The sequence below is a fragment of the Gavialis gangeticus genome, unplaced genomic scaffold (assembly GCF_001723915.1).
Source record: "Gavialis gangeticus isolate Ggan-Ray unplaced genomic scaffold, GavGan_comp1, whole genome shotgun sequence".
Lineage (NCBI taxonomy): Eukaryota > Metazoa > Chordata > Crocodylia > Gavialidae > Gavialis > Gavialis gangeticus.
In genome coordinates, this window is record NW_017728983.1 from 3,156,053 (window position 1) to 3,174,017 (window position 17,965).

Sequence of the window (17,965 nt, forward strand, 5' to 3'; positions counted from 1 at the left end):
TATAAGTTACCTGCTTCTGAGCTTAAGAAATAGAGTGGGATTTACAGGATTTGGATGCTAAATTCCCATTAACTGATTCTTTGGTTCCCTTTGAAAATCTTATTCCAAGTAGGACTCTTCCTCCCCTTCATGCTCATGCCTATTCATCACCCATTCCTCATTTATTCTCCCTCCATCTCTGTCTTTTATGCCTTCTTCCCCCAGTCTCCCAGGCTTTTTGTAGCTTTGGCTAAGCATGCCTTTGAGCTGCCTCCACAACCCTAGGTACATGGTGTAGGATGCCGGTATGAACAAGGCTGGTTGCTTTCCTTGCCCCATGAGGATTATTTATGTGTGCATTTGTCTGGTGCTTCTGTGGCTGCTGCTTTTTCTAAATGATGCTAGAGACTATAATGAGATTGGCATTGTCCACAAGGAGCCACAGGGCTGACACCTTGTCACTGACTTGCTATGGACCCTGCCAGCTGGTGCTGAAATTGCTCCAGGCTCACAACCACTTACAAAAATAGCAAGAAAACAAATAGATATATCTTTCTCTCAGACTGTGTTTATTATCCCCTGCTTTTAGATCACTTCAGTGAGCTGCCCCTATTTCAGCCCAACGTGCCGGCAATTCAGAAGTCCTCACCTTTGCTTTAGCTTCCCCAACCCTTGGCAGGCCCCTACTCCATTCACGGATCATGAAGGTGCTGGACGCTGGTAGAGCTTTCTGCCTTGGCAGGCTGATTGCCGTAGGGTGCAGCTAGCCCACTCTTCAGGTTTTAGTGCTGTTGTTATCACAGAATCATAGAAAAAAGGGCTGGAAAGGATCTATAGTTTATCTTTTCATTCACCAGCTGGCCTGTCCTTTGTGTGAATTTCTCCCCTCCATTCCTTTTGTAGTTGTATTTACAGCTACCTGCTCCTCCTGGCTGAGGGCTCTGGGGGAGATTTTCGCAAGTCCAAAAGGAATTTAGGAGCATAAGCCTCACTGAAAGGCAACAAGACTTGAGCTCCTCCCTCTCTTGGGCTTGTTTGAAAAGCTCACCCTCTGTCAATACTGATTCTTGGTTCACTCATTAGGGTCCACCTTCTACCTGAAAACCATGTCCTCCATTAATCCAAGTAGCAGAGGAGGACTCACTGGATCTTCTACATGATGTTGTGCTTCAATTCCAGCTAGCATGACTCCCTTCACTATGGTGTTAAAAACAAAGCCAGAGAGATTATAATTGTTGCTTACCCTCAGAAAGGAGTCCAGAGCTCCATTCTCCATAAACTCTGTGATGATCATGACTGGCCGGCTTTTGGTCACCACTCCTTCCAGCCGAATGATATTCGGGTGGTCAAACTGTCCCATGATGCTGGCTTCACTCAGGAAATCCCTACGCTGCTTCTCAGAGTAGCCAGCCTTTAATGTCTTTATAGCTACATAGATTTCCCTCTTGCTGGGTAGTTTCAGACGTCCTTTATACACTTCACCAAACTCCCCTGCAATTGCAAGAACATGTGTCACAACCACAGAGTAACAGTACCACGGGCTTTTCCCATCACTCCTTCCAACCTGATTGGCTGAAAAACCTGTTCAGTTCAATAGTGGTCTCCTCTCACAAATCTGCTGGTTTCCTCCCCTTTCAAAGGGGAAGTGCCACAGGCCCCTGGCAGATGTTCAGTTAAAGGCGCAATGGGATCTGAACCATGATCCCAACAATTGCACCTCCTGTCATGCCACACATGCATGGCAGGAAGCACAACTGTGGGATCAGGCATCAGATTCCAGTTGGACCCTATTGCTGGTGCAGGTTCAGGGGCTAAGAGATTATGAATACTTAGATATTTTCCTAAATCTAAACTGCTATAATTCATAGAATCATAGAGAAGCAGGGCTGGAAGGGATCTCCAGGGGACACCTAGTCCAACCCCCTGCCTGAAGCAGGATCATCCCGATCTAAACCATCCCATACAATCCATAATCTAAACTCTTCATAAAACTACCGTCAGCCCTGACATAATTTGATGCCATTCACTTTCATATTGCATTTTCTTCATCTTGGACAGTGCAAATAAGCCTGTCAGTTTCACTTCAATTTAGAATCAAGTTTAACTTTCTGGTTGGCATGTGACACACTGAGACAATGCTGTCTGTCTTTGGGGCCAGAGATCTACCAGCAAAAGTTTGCATTCAAAACACCTAGGGTTCAGTTATCCATTCATCCATCCACCCATCCAATACGGCTCTCTAATATGTGTGTGAGTGAGTGAGTGAGTGAGTGAGTGAGTGAGTAAAAACCATTAGAGTTGTTAAGAAAGTCTTTCATCAAAACCCTTTTTTCCCCCCCACAAAAAATTAGATCTTGGAAGTGGGGAGAGGGGAACAAAAATTGAGTCTCTTTTTCTTGAAAATTTTTGATTTAGGAACAGAAAATGAAAACCCTGAAACGTGAAAACATCTGGCTGCTGCAAACTATTATTTTCCATATGGTGGTTTTTAAATATGGTGTCAAAATGGATGGTTCATGTTTGAGTTAGCTTTATGACTGCTTTGAATTGATAGAAAACTACCAAGCAGCCAATGCACTGCTGTGTCTAACTTCAAAGGCATAACAATTCAATTTTCCTTTGAATTTCTTATACTGGCTATTCTTTTCCACCAGCATAATACAATTGTTTAAAAATAACACCAGGAATGCTATAAATGATATGAATAGCTTCTATCTACCTACCTACTTACCCACGTACCTGTACATCTGAAATAAGACTAAAAAGAGATGTCTGTCTTTGTCTTGTTATTTCCTGGAAGCTAAACCAGGAAACTTAAAAATGCATGAAGATCAATCAGTGAGTAAATTAACCAAACTTCGTCTTTTTTAGGCAAATGCATGACTGTTCTTATTTTAACAAATGAGTGAACAGATTGATACCAAGAGAAGGGTTGAAGCCCATGAAGAGATGGAAAGAGGAGGAAGCAGTAGCTGTGGAGAAAGTTGAAGAAGCTTATCTAGGACAAAATGAGACACACCTGCTCCAATGACTTCTTCAATCTTCACGAAGGACACGTCAATCTCCTTGGCAAACTCGCGGACAGCCTCATTTGGGTCTTCATAAGTGAAGGGATCAATGTAGATCTTCATTCCTGGAGAGCCTTGTTATACGAGATATGGGAGGGGCAGTCACAGAGGGAGAATAAAGAGAGTACTGAAGCTGAGGGGAAGGGTTTCAGAAGCATCCTACATCTTTCTGACACTTTCCTCATTACATGTCCATTAAAAACATATTCCTCTTAGCTCCTCTACTTCTCTCTCCATATTTTCTCCACCCTTTCCAGACCCCACTCGACTCTTCCTCCATTACACTATTTTCTTTTACTGCTCTATCCTCCATTTCTCCTCCATTAGCTTTTCTCTTACTCCTCTCCTGGAAATGTAGAATATATTACTTATAAGTTGACAGACTGAGACCAGTCCAAACAGTGCACATGAGAACTTGGATCGTGCCATTATTTATTGAAGTCATACCAAATGCATTAGAAACAAAATCAAGGTAGAATTGCAGGTAGATATCAATATTTATCAGTTTGACACCTTTTGGGGGCTAGAGGCTATTGTTAAGGTTATCTCAGGCAACTGTGGATTAATATTGTAAGTGCTAGATAAAAAGGGAAAAACAAAAGGAGAAAAACAGCAATGGGGGACAGAATAACTGAAGAAAAGGAGAAAAAAGGTGAGGAAGAAGTAAGTTTTATTTTAACCTTTCTGAGTTACAAAATGCTAAAAAGAAAGAAAAGACAGAAGAAAATAAGAAAGAGCAATAGAGAAAGAAATCTAAAATACAACATAGATCCATAGACAGGCAAATGGATGCACATGTGGGAGGTATTACATTACTGCTTACTGTCCTTGCATACTCCAGATTTTCCCTCACCCTGTATTTATCTATTTTGACTGTAATCCTTTGAGGCAAGGTCCCTGTACTACTACTCTGGCTTTTGTGCAGTGCTCAGCACCAGTGGACCCATTCTGGCTTAGTCCCTAGACACTGTTGCAATAAACAAGATTAATAATAGATATGTAAGAAGAGAAGTTTCCCAGCAACATACATCCATACAGTCAAACCAACAGACTGATGGACAGAACAGTCTTCAATATTTCAAGACAGAAATGACACTATCCCCAGCCCTGACAGTTCAAAATTCATGACAAAGGCATGAATTAAAGCCATGAACTAAAATCATGAAATAACTGGGCTTCTTTCTATTTCTCTTCTAGTTTCCAAATCTGTTGGTCCAAAAAATAAGGACAAAGGTCCACTCAAGTCTAGGTGGCCCATTGTACTAGCATGATAAGACCATGCCATTTTATGTAGCCAACGGCACACAATGGAGTGATGTGACTCCCATCTCATCCATCTCCGTTTGATTGTCAGCCTGAATAACCATCCCATTTACAACTGAGTCTGCTGTGCAGGGTGGCCTTTGGTGCAAGTTCAGCATGAGGTCTTGAACTTGCTCCACCTTCATGCTTCTTTGAATGCATCCTCAACATCACAGTTCAGTAGCATGGGCTAGGAACTCTACTTAATTTTTAAGAAAAGCTGAGATTCTCACGAAGTAACAGGGCTCCAGGAGCTAAGACTTTATGTTGGAGAAACAGCATGTTAAAATCAAGAGAGACAGCAACCCTGAATGTCTTTCTTCAGTGCTCTGTTGGAGGTGTCATTCACTCCCAGAGGTTTTTGGTCTACGCCAGACAACTTAGAGCTGCAGCTTCTTAAGTAAATACATAGCAAGAGGTTTTCTCCATGCCGTCTCCTGTTTATATTGAACATTCAGCTCACAGGGGTGCAGTTACAAACCAAAACTACAATTAGCTGGTTTTATGGTAAGGAAAGTGGCAAGTTTATGATGCTGCATGCATAATTTAAGAAATATTTATTTACCCAAAAAGGACTTTGATAGTTTTGTGGCTGCTACTAAATTGATAAAGTGTAGCAATTATAATCAAAAACCTGAATGGTCTGATAAAATATGGTCTACAGGGTTGCCATAGCAAATAGTCAGGCATTATTTTTGCCTACTAAAAAATCATTCCAAGGTCTCTCACATCACGGCTGCCAAGATGCAGCCAGACAATGGTAGATTTTGTAAGGCGCTGGAGAGAGATGTGGAATCTGCCTCCGGGAGTCAGGTCAGGCTGTGCTCCTGTTACTATACATGTTAAAAAGAGAAACAACATTCTTATGGCCCAGGGATGGAAATGACATTAATGATGGCTTCTCACATGGCATTTCCTCTCCTTTGGTACCCATTAACCAATGGAAAAAAAATGAGTCTGCTAAGCACTATTGAAATAAAGCAATCAAAAGGTGTTTTTCAGAATGAACTCCTGTACGTCTGGACAAGAGAAGTGGGCAGCACCGCTGCTCCCCAGGTGACAGGCCCTATTTGCAGATGCTCTTCTCTAATTATACACATTTAGTAACATGTCAGTCCTGCATTATTCCTCAGAGTGATAGCATCAAATAATAACATTTCCTGGTAGCTCAATTCAAATTCTCCTTTCCCTTAGAGCTCATGGAGGGGTAGGGGACCTGCCATAGAAATATTTCCAGTGGCTGGAAGTCAAAGAGGCTCTGTGGCTGACCACCTCTTCTCCTCCTGCCTACGTCTGTCTAATTAGACTAAGTTATCTGCAGTAGAGACTGTCTCCTATCACTTGTCACTACAGTGTTTAGTCCCATGTGGCCCTGCTCCCACATAGGGCCTCCAGCTAATGTAATCTTTTAAGGACAGTGGTTTTCAATCTTTTTTCATTTAAAGACCCCTAAAAAATTTTGAATGGAGGTGCGCACCCTTTTGAATTGTATGTGTGGGTATTCATATACTTTTGATTAATCATAGTCTTCTTTCATGGATGCCTTAGACACAGTCTAAGGACCCCCAAGGGTCTGCAAAGCCAGATTGAAAACCACTGTATTAGGAACATGAAGAGGTAACAACTCACTGGGTGCATCTACATGAGCTATTAATGCAGCTCTATAAAGTCTGGTGCAGTTCATGCCAGAGTCAGCTGTTCCTGGGTGCAGCGTCTTCATGGGTACCCGAGACCGCAGCAGTTTGAGTTGGGAACTGGAAGCAGGATCAGGGGGTCAGCCCCGGGCTCCGAGTGGCAGCGTGAGGCAGTGGAGGGGCTGCCTGGGACACAAGAATGCCGAAACTGTGGAGCCGTGTAGCTGAGCCCCTGAGCCTGCTACCAGCCTCGGGGCTGCTCCACTTCGACTCAAATTCCTGCGGTCCGGGTCAATGTCTCCATGTGTGTTTCTGCACAGTAAATGATTCCACCATATGACAGTACTGTTTCTGGCACTACTATCTTATGGCAGAGTTCACTAATATACAGTGCCATTATACTGGATCACGTGTAGATGGTGATGCTTTACCGTGGAGCTCATCAGTCAACTCTGCAGTAAAGCGCACAGATAGATGCATTCACTGACCCCAAAGTTGGGACATATACTCTTTTTTTCTTTTCCCCCCCTTTAATTTTCTTTCTCTGTCCCCACCTCTTTTAAATCCCTCCATACCCATCTCCTCCTTTCCATGACCATCTCTTTCCTGGTTTCAATCCATTTTGTTCTGTTTCAGTCTCTGAAATTTTAACACATTTCTGACCCACTCTTGCCTATCCTTCTCTAAGTCCCTGTTAAGAACAGGAATGGATGCATTCCACTGATAAAGAGCTTTGCATGTGATGGGGCTGGTCGTCTCAGCTAGTTACCACGGGACTAAATGGGTGCTGCTTGCTATTATCTCACTGAAAATAATGAGGTATGCATTAGTAAAATAAGGCTTCCCCTTTCATTTCAGCTAACCTCAGCCCTCAGCCTACTGCTTTCCTTCTACCTCCTTCTCCCTCAATTGCAGGGGAGTCCAGCCACAATGAAAGGCTGGGAGGGGAATGGGGCATTAAGGATTTACTATGGCTGGCTTAATTGGGTTAAGTGATATGACTCTAAACAAAATTTATCTCACCTGACCCTCACTGCCTGTGTGATGTTCAGTATCATGACAGCCAATTTCATTCAACCCATCCCTGTTCACCCCCAGTACACTCTGCAGTGTGAATAGCTGGCACTGCTACAGGATGTGGGGGAGGAGGTCCCTTCCCCACAGCTTCCAGGGGGATGGCATGAGGGGCACACTCAGAAAGGATGCAGCCTTGCAATAGGTAGGGGACACCATAGCCTTTTGAGGCAGGTGATGAAACAATCTGTGCTACCATTCTCCAAAAGGGAAGGTGTTTCAGGACTTAGTTATCATCCCACTGTCTGCAGGGACTGGCAGAAGGGACAATCTGGTGACTGCTTGGGAAACACTGCACCTTGCCTGGAGACTGCATACACAGATGCACATACATGAGGCTCCTAGGTCCCCTCAAGCTCCTGCAGTGGAAGTTAAGCCTAGCCATCCATTACATTCAACCTTAGCCATCAGTTTGCCTCCCTCTACCTTCCCAAGACTTTCGTGTTAAGGGAAAGGATGACACATGGGGCCACATCCTATTCCACCTAGTAGATGCCTAAGTGAGATCCTATTCCACCCTTCTCAAGTCCCTGAAAAACCATTCATGGAAAAGGTGGATGGGTCCCCTCTTTTTCCTACTTTGCGTGACTCAATTTTAATGTTAAGATGAGGTTGTGCTACAAAAATAGATGCACTGGTAGTTTTTCAGGCACTCAACCAGGTTGGAAAAGGATGATGCTTAGAGCCCTGCAGTGGAATAGGATCTGGCCCATCATGAATTTTTTTTAATTATTTTTTCTTTTAAGGACAGATCCTTTGGGAGAGGGGAGGAACATCTGTCCTCTCCTTTCCTGCCACTCCTGCTCTTGCTACTTCAACCCCCAGTACCTACCTATCCTCAATCCTTCACTTGAAGGTACTGGGACTGACCCAGCCAGCAGAGGTATCAGCTAACTGTCTCCATTGGGTGTCCTCCCACTTCCATTGAGACTGTATGGTTTTCCAGTCTGCAAAGTCTTTGTGGCAAGTCTACACCTCAAAATCTGTTAAATGGGCAGAAGATCTGTGAAAGCAAGGGTCTCCAGATGATTATTTCCAGACTCTGCAGGAAGGGAGAGACCTTCCTCCACCCACATCTCTCATTAGTTTGATGTTTTCTCCCTCATCATCATGCCTATGTTTAGTGGCTAAACTGCTCTTCTGGGACCCATTTTAACTGTTATTTGCTTTAATTAGGAAGTGTGATTAGACATATTATTAAGCACTCCCTTAAGAATAAGGATCCCATTGCACTAAGTCAGTCATGGAAAGCTGACAAGCAGAACACTCCACAAACTGCTGCATCCTCTTCATGGCTGCACATACTCTAGGTTGGGAATTTAAATCAGACCACTGCCTCCATGAGTTGCCAAAAAACAATTTTGACTTGGCCATGACATCCAACTGATCTAAAAAACTGGTGAGACACTGCCAGTTAAATGTGGAATGACAGTGCAGGACAACTATTGAAAGAATGATCTTGTGATGATTCCTGGGTCTGGAATTCAGCAGGGAGGAGAGATTAATCCTGCCTTCCCACCTGAGAGATGGTTTGGGCCAGAGACCAAAGTTTCCAAGCCCAGTGATGGAGGCTGCAATGAAGCCATCTGTGCCTCTCCCAGTTCATAAATCCCTTTATGGCTCAGGCTCATACACTTTAACTACCCTATAAATTTTTTTACAAGAGCAGCTGATGCTCCAGCCAGGATTACAGAGGGATTTACAGGATCGTAACCAAGACTGACTGATCCAAAACCTGAATGAATACAAAAGAAAGGCAAAGTTGGGATGCAGCAGCCTGGTGCCCCATATCTCTGCCCTCTGCTGATGCAGCCTGGGCTTCCAATGTCCTGGAGGACTCTTGGGAAAATTCTGCATAGAGGATACCATGTGTTAGGCTGGGGACATATTTATCTTCACTTACTGTCACTGGGTGATGTGCGCCCAAAGGGAACTAGATCATCAAACCAGGTATTTCTCCTAATAGCAGTATTCAGAGGGTATGTCCTTCCTCTCCCCTCTACACTGAGTTGCCCTTCCTCTGCTTGCTGGAACGGGTGCTTCCAGTGTGCTTCCCCCCACAGACAAGATACAGGGTTATTTCTCTTCTTTCCCCCTCAAGTGCATCGGGAGCAGGAGGAGCAGCCTGTGGATCCAATGCTGCCAGGTTGTTAGGCAGGAAGGGAAGCATGCAAGTCTAGAGGAGACTCTGTCCATGCATTCAGAGGCACATCCCATGCCGGTATCAAACACTGCTCCGGGGAAAAGCTAGGCCCTTTTTGCACTGCTGCCACTGCCCTGCCTCTCCTAAAATTACCATTTATTCCTTCACCTTCTCACACTTTAACTGTTGCAAGCCCCTTCCCTTGAGCTTCCTTCCAATCTCCCCTCTCAACCACTGCTCTGGAAACCTCAACATGTGCATGAGGCCCATCTTCCCACAGAAGGAAAATAGGAGACTGCCTCAAGCAGACTCCATCCCTTTGTGCTTTCCCTTCCTTACATCGTCGAGTTCAAAGCAGCCAACTGGCTTTTGAAACATGACTTGCTCCAGCCTTTGAAATGTCTCCCATCTCTTCCTGTTCTTCTTTTTAGGCACTGACTTCCTCCACACCCTTTCACCATGCCTCCCTGCTGCTGGCATGACAGCTTGCTCCTCCACAGCTCCCAGTATCTGAAAAGGCCCTAAACATTCAGATTCATTCCTTCCCCATATGCATCCATTACTGTCCACTAGAACAACCATCTCACTCCTTGGATGGCACAAGGGATGTGCAGGGAGCTGAAAGGACACGTCCATGAAGCACTGAGCTCATGTTATAAAGGTCTGATCCTGCACTCATTAAAGGACATAAGGGTTCTGCCTCTGACCTTAATTGAGGAGCAGGATCAATCCTAAGTTAGATAAGGAACACAGGCTGGGGTGGTAGGAAAGCTGGTGGAAAAGAATAACTGAATGCAAGGCTGAGGAAATGCAGCTCTACAGGAAGTTTGGTTACTCTCCCTTCAGAGAGCAGACCACTTAAATTAACTAGTCTTGTATGTTTCTGGCAGGTTAGTTGCAAGGGGGTGGGCTGTTAGTTAATATTTACATCTGAACTTCAGTTTTAGGAAAATTATCTCTGACAGGCTGGAGAAAAGCAGAATGCTTTATGGGAGGCCATGGAGAGGGTGGGTGTTTGGCGCAGAATGGAGAGCATGGAAGAACGCGTGAAGATCAGAGCATCCGTTTCTTTCTCCATCTGCTAACGTTTAGCAATGCTGATGTATTATTTAGCTGTGTGAAGGGTCCTGAGAGACAGCGACTATGAAAGATGCTACTCAAACAGGTTTGCACAGTATATTGTCTCTCTGTAAGATGTCAGCAGGTCTTTAGGACTGTCAGCCAAATTGCAGAGCATGATGGGTGGTGTAAAGTAGATGGGGCAGGTGAGGAAATTATCCCATCACTACATTTGTTGCTGGCTTTAAAGAAAAGTGTTTCCACTACAAAAAGTCCCTGCATTAAGCTGGCCTGGCCAGACCAAGACCCTGTGTGATCTAGTCTGTAAGGTCAGCAAAGAGGAGATGAGCTAGGAGGGGAAGAAAGAAACCAAGGGATTAATGAAAGGCAAAGGGAAGACAAACCTATTTATTTTTGACTGAATGTCCTGTCTACCAGGAGATGCAAGGGCATAGATTTCCACAGCCACTTACAGAATTTTCCTGACTGTTTCCCATTAGGATGAACAGGATCAGGGCATCCAAATCCTCTAGGCAGTGTTGAAAATCTCATCCTTAATGTCCATGGTTGACTATCACTAGGGCTGGGATTTTCAAAGGGGCTTAGAGCTGGGAACCTTATCACTGACATCAGTAAGTTAACCCAGCTATGCACTCTTCTTGAAATTCCCCCTATGAAAACTTTCTTTGTTCCTCTCCCAATTGCCCTGACACCTGGGTAGCAGTATAACCTGCTTCAGGTTCTCAGTTACTAAAGCATGGCACATTATTTCATTTTTCAGAATGAACTCAAATACTCATTTTTGTAACCATGGGCTTTTTATAGTGTATCTGAATACGAGCCTAGGCATTAAAGGCATTTACTAGACAATGTACAAGAGCAGGATTTGGCCTACTCAATCTATTGAGCTCTGAACTATAACATTTTTCATATTCAGGTTCTCTTAAAGTGCTTTCTGAAGTAATGGCATAGACTAAGCACAGGAAATTGCAGCCCAAAAGGTGATTTTTTCTGAAAATGTTGAACACGTCTAAACCTAGTGTTTATTGATAAAACTGTTTGGTAAATTTATGCCCCAGCCACTACTAAAAGACCTCTGTATTAGTGATAGGCAGTGTGATGACAGATATGAAATTGCTAGTGACAACCTTACAGACTCTTTGCACTGATACTTATAATAGCAATTTATGAAAATATTTCTTGGATTACACAAATATTTATATCAGAGCAGAGGAACTTGCCGTCTGTACCCTATTTACAGGAATGCACACTCTACAATAGCAACAAAGTGACTGCCAGTAATAGGAATTAAACACTAAATTCCCTGTGTATGCAAATGCCAAGCACACAAAGCCTTACACAATCCACCATGCATGTATTTGTTTGTGTGTCCACTGTGCATGCACGTTCATGTATATACACATGCAGAAATGCATATGGACCCTGCCAAAATTTGGGCACCTAGGTGAAGTTATTTAACTACCACAATTAAATTTGTTATATTTTTTCAGCTATAGAATCTAATTATTGGAGGTCTGTCTTGTATTTAGCCCCCTCCCACTGCTATAGCAGGGAAAATAAATCTAGGGGGTCAGGTAGCTCCCCCACTTGCCCTCTGCCCCCCCTGCCAACTTCTTTCCCCTGAAGTCCCTTCCTTTCTGTCACACCTTACTCCCCCTGAGCTCATGGAAGTGAAATGCAAATTTGAAAACACTGACCTAGAAATAAAGATACCTGTAGTAACTTGTATATATGGCAATTACTACACGTACCTATAGACTTAATTCATCCTGAATTAATTCAGTTTACCTCTTTTGAAACTGCTGCAAGTTTTAGCTTAGGTACTCTGCAAACAAAGTTTTAAATAGCACTTTGTCACCTACTTGTGTATGTGTGTGTATCTCTCTCTCTCTCTCTCTCTCTCTCTCTCTCTATATATATATATATACAGCAAAAATACATATTTCTGTATGTATAAATAAATACATATATATGCCTATACCTTTACATTTCTGTCTCATGGCTGATCTGGTTCACATGACAGTCCATAACACACATTTACAGTTATACCATCATCATCCCCATTACAACGACTGCAACCCCACAGCTGCGTACACATTACCATCTCCTTTAACCATTACAAATCATGCAAAATTACTTGTATATAGTACAACCTATGCTTGACATTCACCCAAAACCAAAAGGCTCATGATTTATCATACAGCTCATCGGGCTGGTCTCCAGAAGAGACAACAGTGTTTCAAGCCACAGTGACCACACAGCTCAGCACTGCTCGGTATGTGTGTGTACTCCACATACCTCCCACAAAAGAGCCATGTGCTAATTACCTCCTGACTCATGACTGGAACCGGTTGTTCTTGTCATGAGTCCCAGAATCCTTCAAAAAATTATATACAGATGAAGCACAGGGCAACCTGGTTCAGCTCCACCTCATGGAAGGCAGAGACACACTAATCATATGTAACAGGCTAAGAGAGGTTGGAAACAGAGGGATTCTAGGTAAACTGTTTGGGGCCCCATTCAGTGATGTTTGCTAGACATTTAAGGGTATTTAAAAAACAGGTCTAATTGGAAATGGGAAAGGTGCAGCTCAGATGTGGGAGTGAAGAAGTTGCCAAAACATACTCAATGTAGTGGCTCACCATGACTTGAAACAGAGTTGGCACTGAGGGGGACTGTGCTTAATGGGCACTACCACATATTTTATTCAGAAGACCTCTAATAGCTCATCCTTGTGAGAGGCTCCCATCTACTTTGTGGTAACAGGAGACTTCTTTCATGCTTTCCCACTAGCTGCTCCTCAGCCTTTTGGATAAGAGCAAGCATGATGAGGGGGCATCTGAACTCTAAGGTTTCTGGGCCTGGGCCTTATACATAGGATGCCAAAAAAAAATAAATAAAGGTCCCCATCATCATGCTTGCCCAATATGGGGCATCTTTTTATAGTTATGCCCAGTGTTAGTTGCATTTAATCAACTTCACAGATGGTTTCCATTCCAGAGAACCTGCTGCTTTTGGCAGAAATTTAATTATAGATAATGTACTTAGTGAGGTTTCCTTGTATGGGAATGTAAGATAAGGGCTTTTTCCCCCATGTTGATTGGGGGGGGACCTCATTTTGTGTGTGTAAATATAATACATATACAAAACAACTGCTTTTGCCAGCAGAAGCTGCATCTTTGCTAGGCAACGTCTGCTAAGCTGATATTATTGTACTGATGAAGTCTCTGTAGTCTAGACTGGCCCAAACATTGGTAGGAACCTGGTATAAAGTCCAGCCAGCTGATCCTCCAGGAATTGGAGATTTCATTACTAGTATTTCAAAAAGCACTCACACAAAGGGAAGAGCTGCAATGTCACCCTAGCACACTTCCAACAAGATGGAAGCAGAAGTACAATATGGGCCAAACCAAGCAACTTTACCTGGTTCAGGGTCTTGTTGGTTGCTCTGCTTCCTAAGCACAACGCATAGTGCAACTGTATTTGGGACAAAGCTGCTGTTCCCCTGTGGTGCCTGATTAGTGTTTGTTGAAAGAAAAGTACAGACCCTTCCCAACCAAACAGGCATTCACTGGATGCCATGGGGAGCATGGTGGAAGAGAACCAAGGAAGAGCTCTCTCTTAAGAACCAGGAGTCCAGGAGGGTGTCCTTTGTCAGCACCAGGAGCAAAATGTTGGGTTCAAGCCCTATTAGGGCCAAAAGATGGGGATATAGTCCCCCTGTAGACATTCAAGATAATGGAAGAAGCAGTTTCTTCTCCTGCTTGACCCATTCAAGAAAACTGAGGAAGAGACATGGGTTTCCTGTAACCCTGTGCACATTTAGCTCCCCATCCACACAATGATGATAGCAAAGCTAACTAACAGCACTATAGTGTTTGGGTGGCACACTCACTAACCTCAGTGAAACATTTGAACACGAAGGCATTGAAGAAGAAATGGTTGGCACTCCAGCTCCCCACACCTCCAAGCCCCCCATCTGGGAATGCCACACCCACTCTAATTTCTGTAGCAAAAAACAAACTGCAAACTCTGTCACACTTGGTGTGATAAAGGCAAATAAGGTATGCTGGGGAATGTCTATCTTAGGCCAAGTACTGGGAGCACTTATAACCATGTTAGCACTACAATCCATCTGGGTTAACGAGCCTCATCAGTGCTAGCTCAGGTCACTTTACACAGCACTTCATTATGCCCTGTAGACATACCCTTATATGTATGCAAATACAAGTGCATCATTACATAAACAGATCACATCTTAAATGAAAAAAGTCCCTCTTTCCCTTTAATCCACAAAGGACTGTCTCATGTATGAGACATTTCACTATTGTATATATCTGTCAGGCTTTCCCTTCCCCAAAGTACTATATCAGATCCTGGCCCTGCAACTCCCCACCGTCTAACCGGCCAAGGCAGTGCTAGCGTGAACAGCTGGGCCATGTGAGGGGAGACTCTAATTGCTGTTTAGTTAAATGAATAGATTATTTGTTCCAGTTGATGCACTTGTTACTGCATTAGCTGCTCTCCACAAATTTCCCACCTGTTTTCCTTTAGTGTGTGCAATAATAGCATTAGCAACAGGAGCCTCTCTAACCTTGGCTGAGTCTTCCTTGAAATCCAAGAGCCCGTGTCCCACTGTCAATATCAAATGCTTCCAAGTAGAAATACTTACCTTGCATAGAATTTTTTAAAAAGTCATTTTGTTGCATCAAGTATCAGCCTCTCAATTGCAGAGGCTGGTAATATTTAAAAATGGGCAAGGAAAATGACAGACAAGACCACTTTGCAAGTACAGCTCTGAGAACAGAAACTGCATGTCGGGCTACAGAAAAGTTCCCAAGGAAACCCTTTGGTATTTTTCAGGAGCACTGGTGCAGTGTGGTGCCTTTTAGCACCCTTTTAAAAGCCCAGTCTGGGTAGGGTCATTTGGGGTCTTGCAAAGATATGTGCTTCTTGCCAGAACCACCCCCCCAAAAAAATTTAAAAAATTGCCTGACTTTACTCAAACCATCTTCTCTCTGGCCCGCCAGAACTGCTTTCATGCAGCTGGCACTGGTCCGGTTGTTTGCCTCTGCCTTATAACAAATAATTCTTCCCAAGGAAAATTTTCCTGTCAGTCACTGAGACAAAGCACTGTTTTTGGAAGTGGCAGCATGAGGAACAAGCTGAGGCCCAAGGACAAGCTGCAGAAAACACTAATGACTTGGTGGACACATTTTAGCTGGCAGGCATTTAAATAAACTTTTTTTTCCCCCAATACAGAAATGCAGCAGCAAAGACAAGCACAGAAAGAGGAAGTGGCAGAAGGAAGAGAGACCCATTGTGTTTAACCAAAGTCCAGGGATATTTAGAAAGCAATAAAACATTTGCTTAAAGATTTGCTGTTCACAGGGATAGGAGGATCATATTCAAGAGTTTCGGTGTAGCACTGAGAAGGTCAATATAAATCTATCAATATTTCCGCAATATTTCCCTGCCCTGCACTGACTGGCATTTTGCTCCACCCCCCGCCCCCCCTTCTTTCACATCCCCTTCACTCAACTTCATGCCACACCAGTCCCTATGCCTTTCTCCCCTCCCTCTTCTCACCAGCTCTGTCCTCCTCAACCCCTTCCCTTGTCTCCCTGTGTGTCTAGACCCACTGTTTCCTACCTCAAAAAATCATGGGACTTACCAGACTGTCTGGTCTTCTGTGTTTGTACAATGTGCAGTGCAATGGGGTAGGCCCCTCGGCACCGGTGTACTAAACATGATTCATGCTTATAATAAAAGCCACAACACAGCCAACTAACTTCAGGATACAGGATACAGTTTAATATAACTGCAGGGATTTATGCACATGAACTCCAAATTAACAGCATGAGAATTCCTCAGCTACGACAGTCAAACTCTTCCATAGACAGCACAGACCCACAGCTTGCCTTTGTCACTATTTCTTGCACAAGTATTGCTATGCTCTGTTGCCCTCCTCATACGAGTAAGGACCAAAAAGCCCTAATACTGTTCATGATTTGAGCCTGCCTGCCTAACAAGCTGTATCTTTCAGGTAAAACCACTCCCCTTTCCTCTCTGTCTTTCTAATGCCCCAGCATTTTCTTCTTCTGACTCTGTGTTGCTCTGGTGCATAATGTGGGCATATGTTACATGACAATATTTAGGCAGGACTAAGACAGGAGGTTTGACTGATGTAGGGAAGAAGGAGTGTGAGGCTACTTCCTCTGGAAAGTCCTGTTGCTCTCAAGAAGCCACCTGCATTTTAGATGACGCTATAAAAATGGCAGCATATTATGCCTACTTTTAACAGGTCTAAATGCTTACATGCAGTACAGGGTTATGAAAAAAATCAAACCCCACTGTTGTAGCATTACTGGACCAGTACTCTCAGAACTGGAGATACTGACCCAGCTAGCTGCAGCATGAGGATGCTTCAGTGTGGGGGCTGCTGGCTGGCTACCCCTGCACTGAAGCACCATTGTGCCCAAGCCAGCCCCTTACAGCACCCTGTGCCAGGCAGGAGCAGCCCCGGGTTGGCAAGCTTACCCGCCGGGGACCCCCTGCCAGCTGGGGCTGCTCCGACTTGGCTCAACATGCTACAGTCCCAGGCACATGTTCAAATAGCATGCCTGGGAGCAATAAACTCCAGTGCAATAAGTTTTGTATTAATTGCACATGTAAATGCGCCCAGTGTGATTAAGAATCCAAGATAGCTTTAAGGTTTACAGCGCTGGAAATTTCTGGACGCATGGCAATATGCCGTCAGTCACCATGGATGTAACTGAACCTTTCCCAAGCAGAGTAAGTGAGCTGGAGAGCTGTATGATCATGGATCTTTTGCTCATGGACAGTCTTCAGCAGGGCATCAGCTGGAGGTAGGCTTGAAGACAGGGTACGTGTTCACAACCTAGTGACTGAGAGTAGATTCAGACTAGACATCAGGAGGCGCTACTTCCCTGTCAGGGCGGCTAGGAGCTGGAACCGACTTCCAAGGGAAGTGGTGCTTGACCCTACCCTGGGGGTCTTCAAAAGGAGGCTAGACAGCCACCTAGCTGGGGTCATTTGACCCCAGAATCCTTTCCTGCCCATGGCAGGGGGTCAGACTTGATGATCTGCTGAGGTCCCTTCCGACTCTACCAACTATGAAACTATGACTCTTTAGCAACTTGCTTTTAAAACAGTAACTCTTCTCCCTTTCCTTAATCATGCTCTGATGGTGACTGTGTATTTTTTTTAACGTTTTTTCTTTAAATACAATAAAAACCTTAGGAAATGGTCCAGCAAAAGACTTTAACAGAACATCAAGGCTGCAGTGAAGATCACTCGAAGTCAGGAAATGCAGAAGTAGGTAAAGGTTGAATGGGCAACCTTAACTCTGCCCCTGTACCTCTGCATCCCTCCAGTCTAATTACATGCCTACACACCATATCTCAAACGACACACTCTATTCATTAACATTATTATTGATCCCATTTGTTCTACTCTGTGGGTCCTTTTTAGGGAGAGTGCATGCCTCCAGGAGGTTTTTCTTTAGAGTGTAAATTGGATTTGAGTTGATCCCAATTTTGTATCTCATTTCCTACTCTGCTGCTTTCCTGTTCTACCCTGCTCAACAGAGGTTTTGCTGCTGCTTGTAATCTGAAGAGCCCTAAAGAGAAGTGAGCATTTGTGCTAGAGCTATTCCTTGAAAC

At 44.0% G+C, this 17,965-nt stretch overlaps 1 protein-coding gene across 4 annotated transcripts in view; it reads right to left on the reverse strand.

The window, feature by feature from the left end:
• The window catches only part of EPHB1 (EPH receptor B1), a 463,546-nt gene that overhangs the window by 72,621 nt on the left and 372,960 nt on the right, over positions 1-17,965 (reverse strand). For all 4 annotated transcript variants that reach the window (XM_019512860.1, XM_019512884.1, XM_019512876.1 and 1 more), the window contains 2 exons: positions 2,999-3,121; positions 1,223-1,470 (listed from right to left, as the gene is read on the reverse strand). In XM_019512860.1, coding sequence (XP_019368405.1) covers positions 1,223-1,470; positions 2,999-3,121 — 371 coding nt within the window. The remainder of the gene's footprint in view (positions 1-1,222; positions 1,471-2,998; positions 3,122-17,965) is intronic.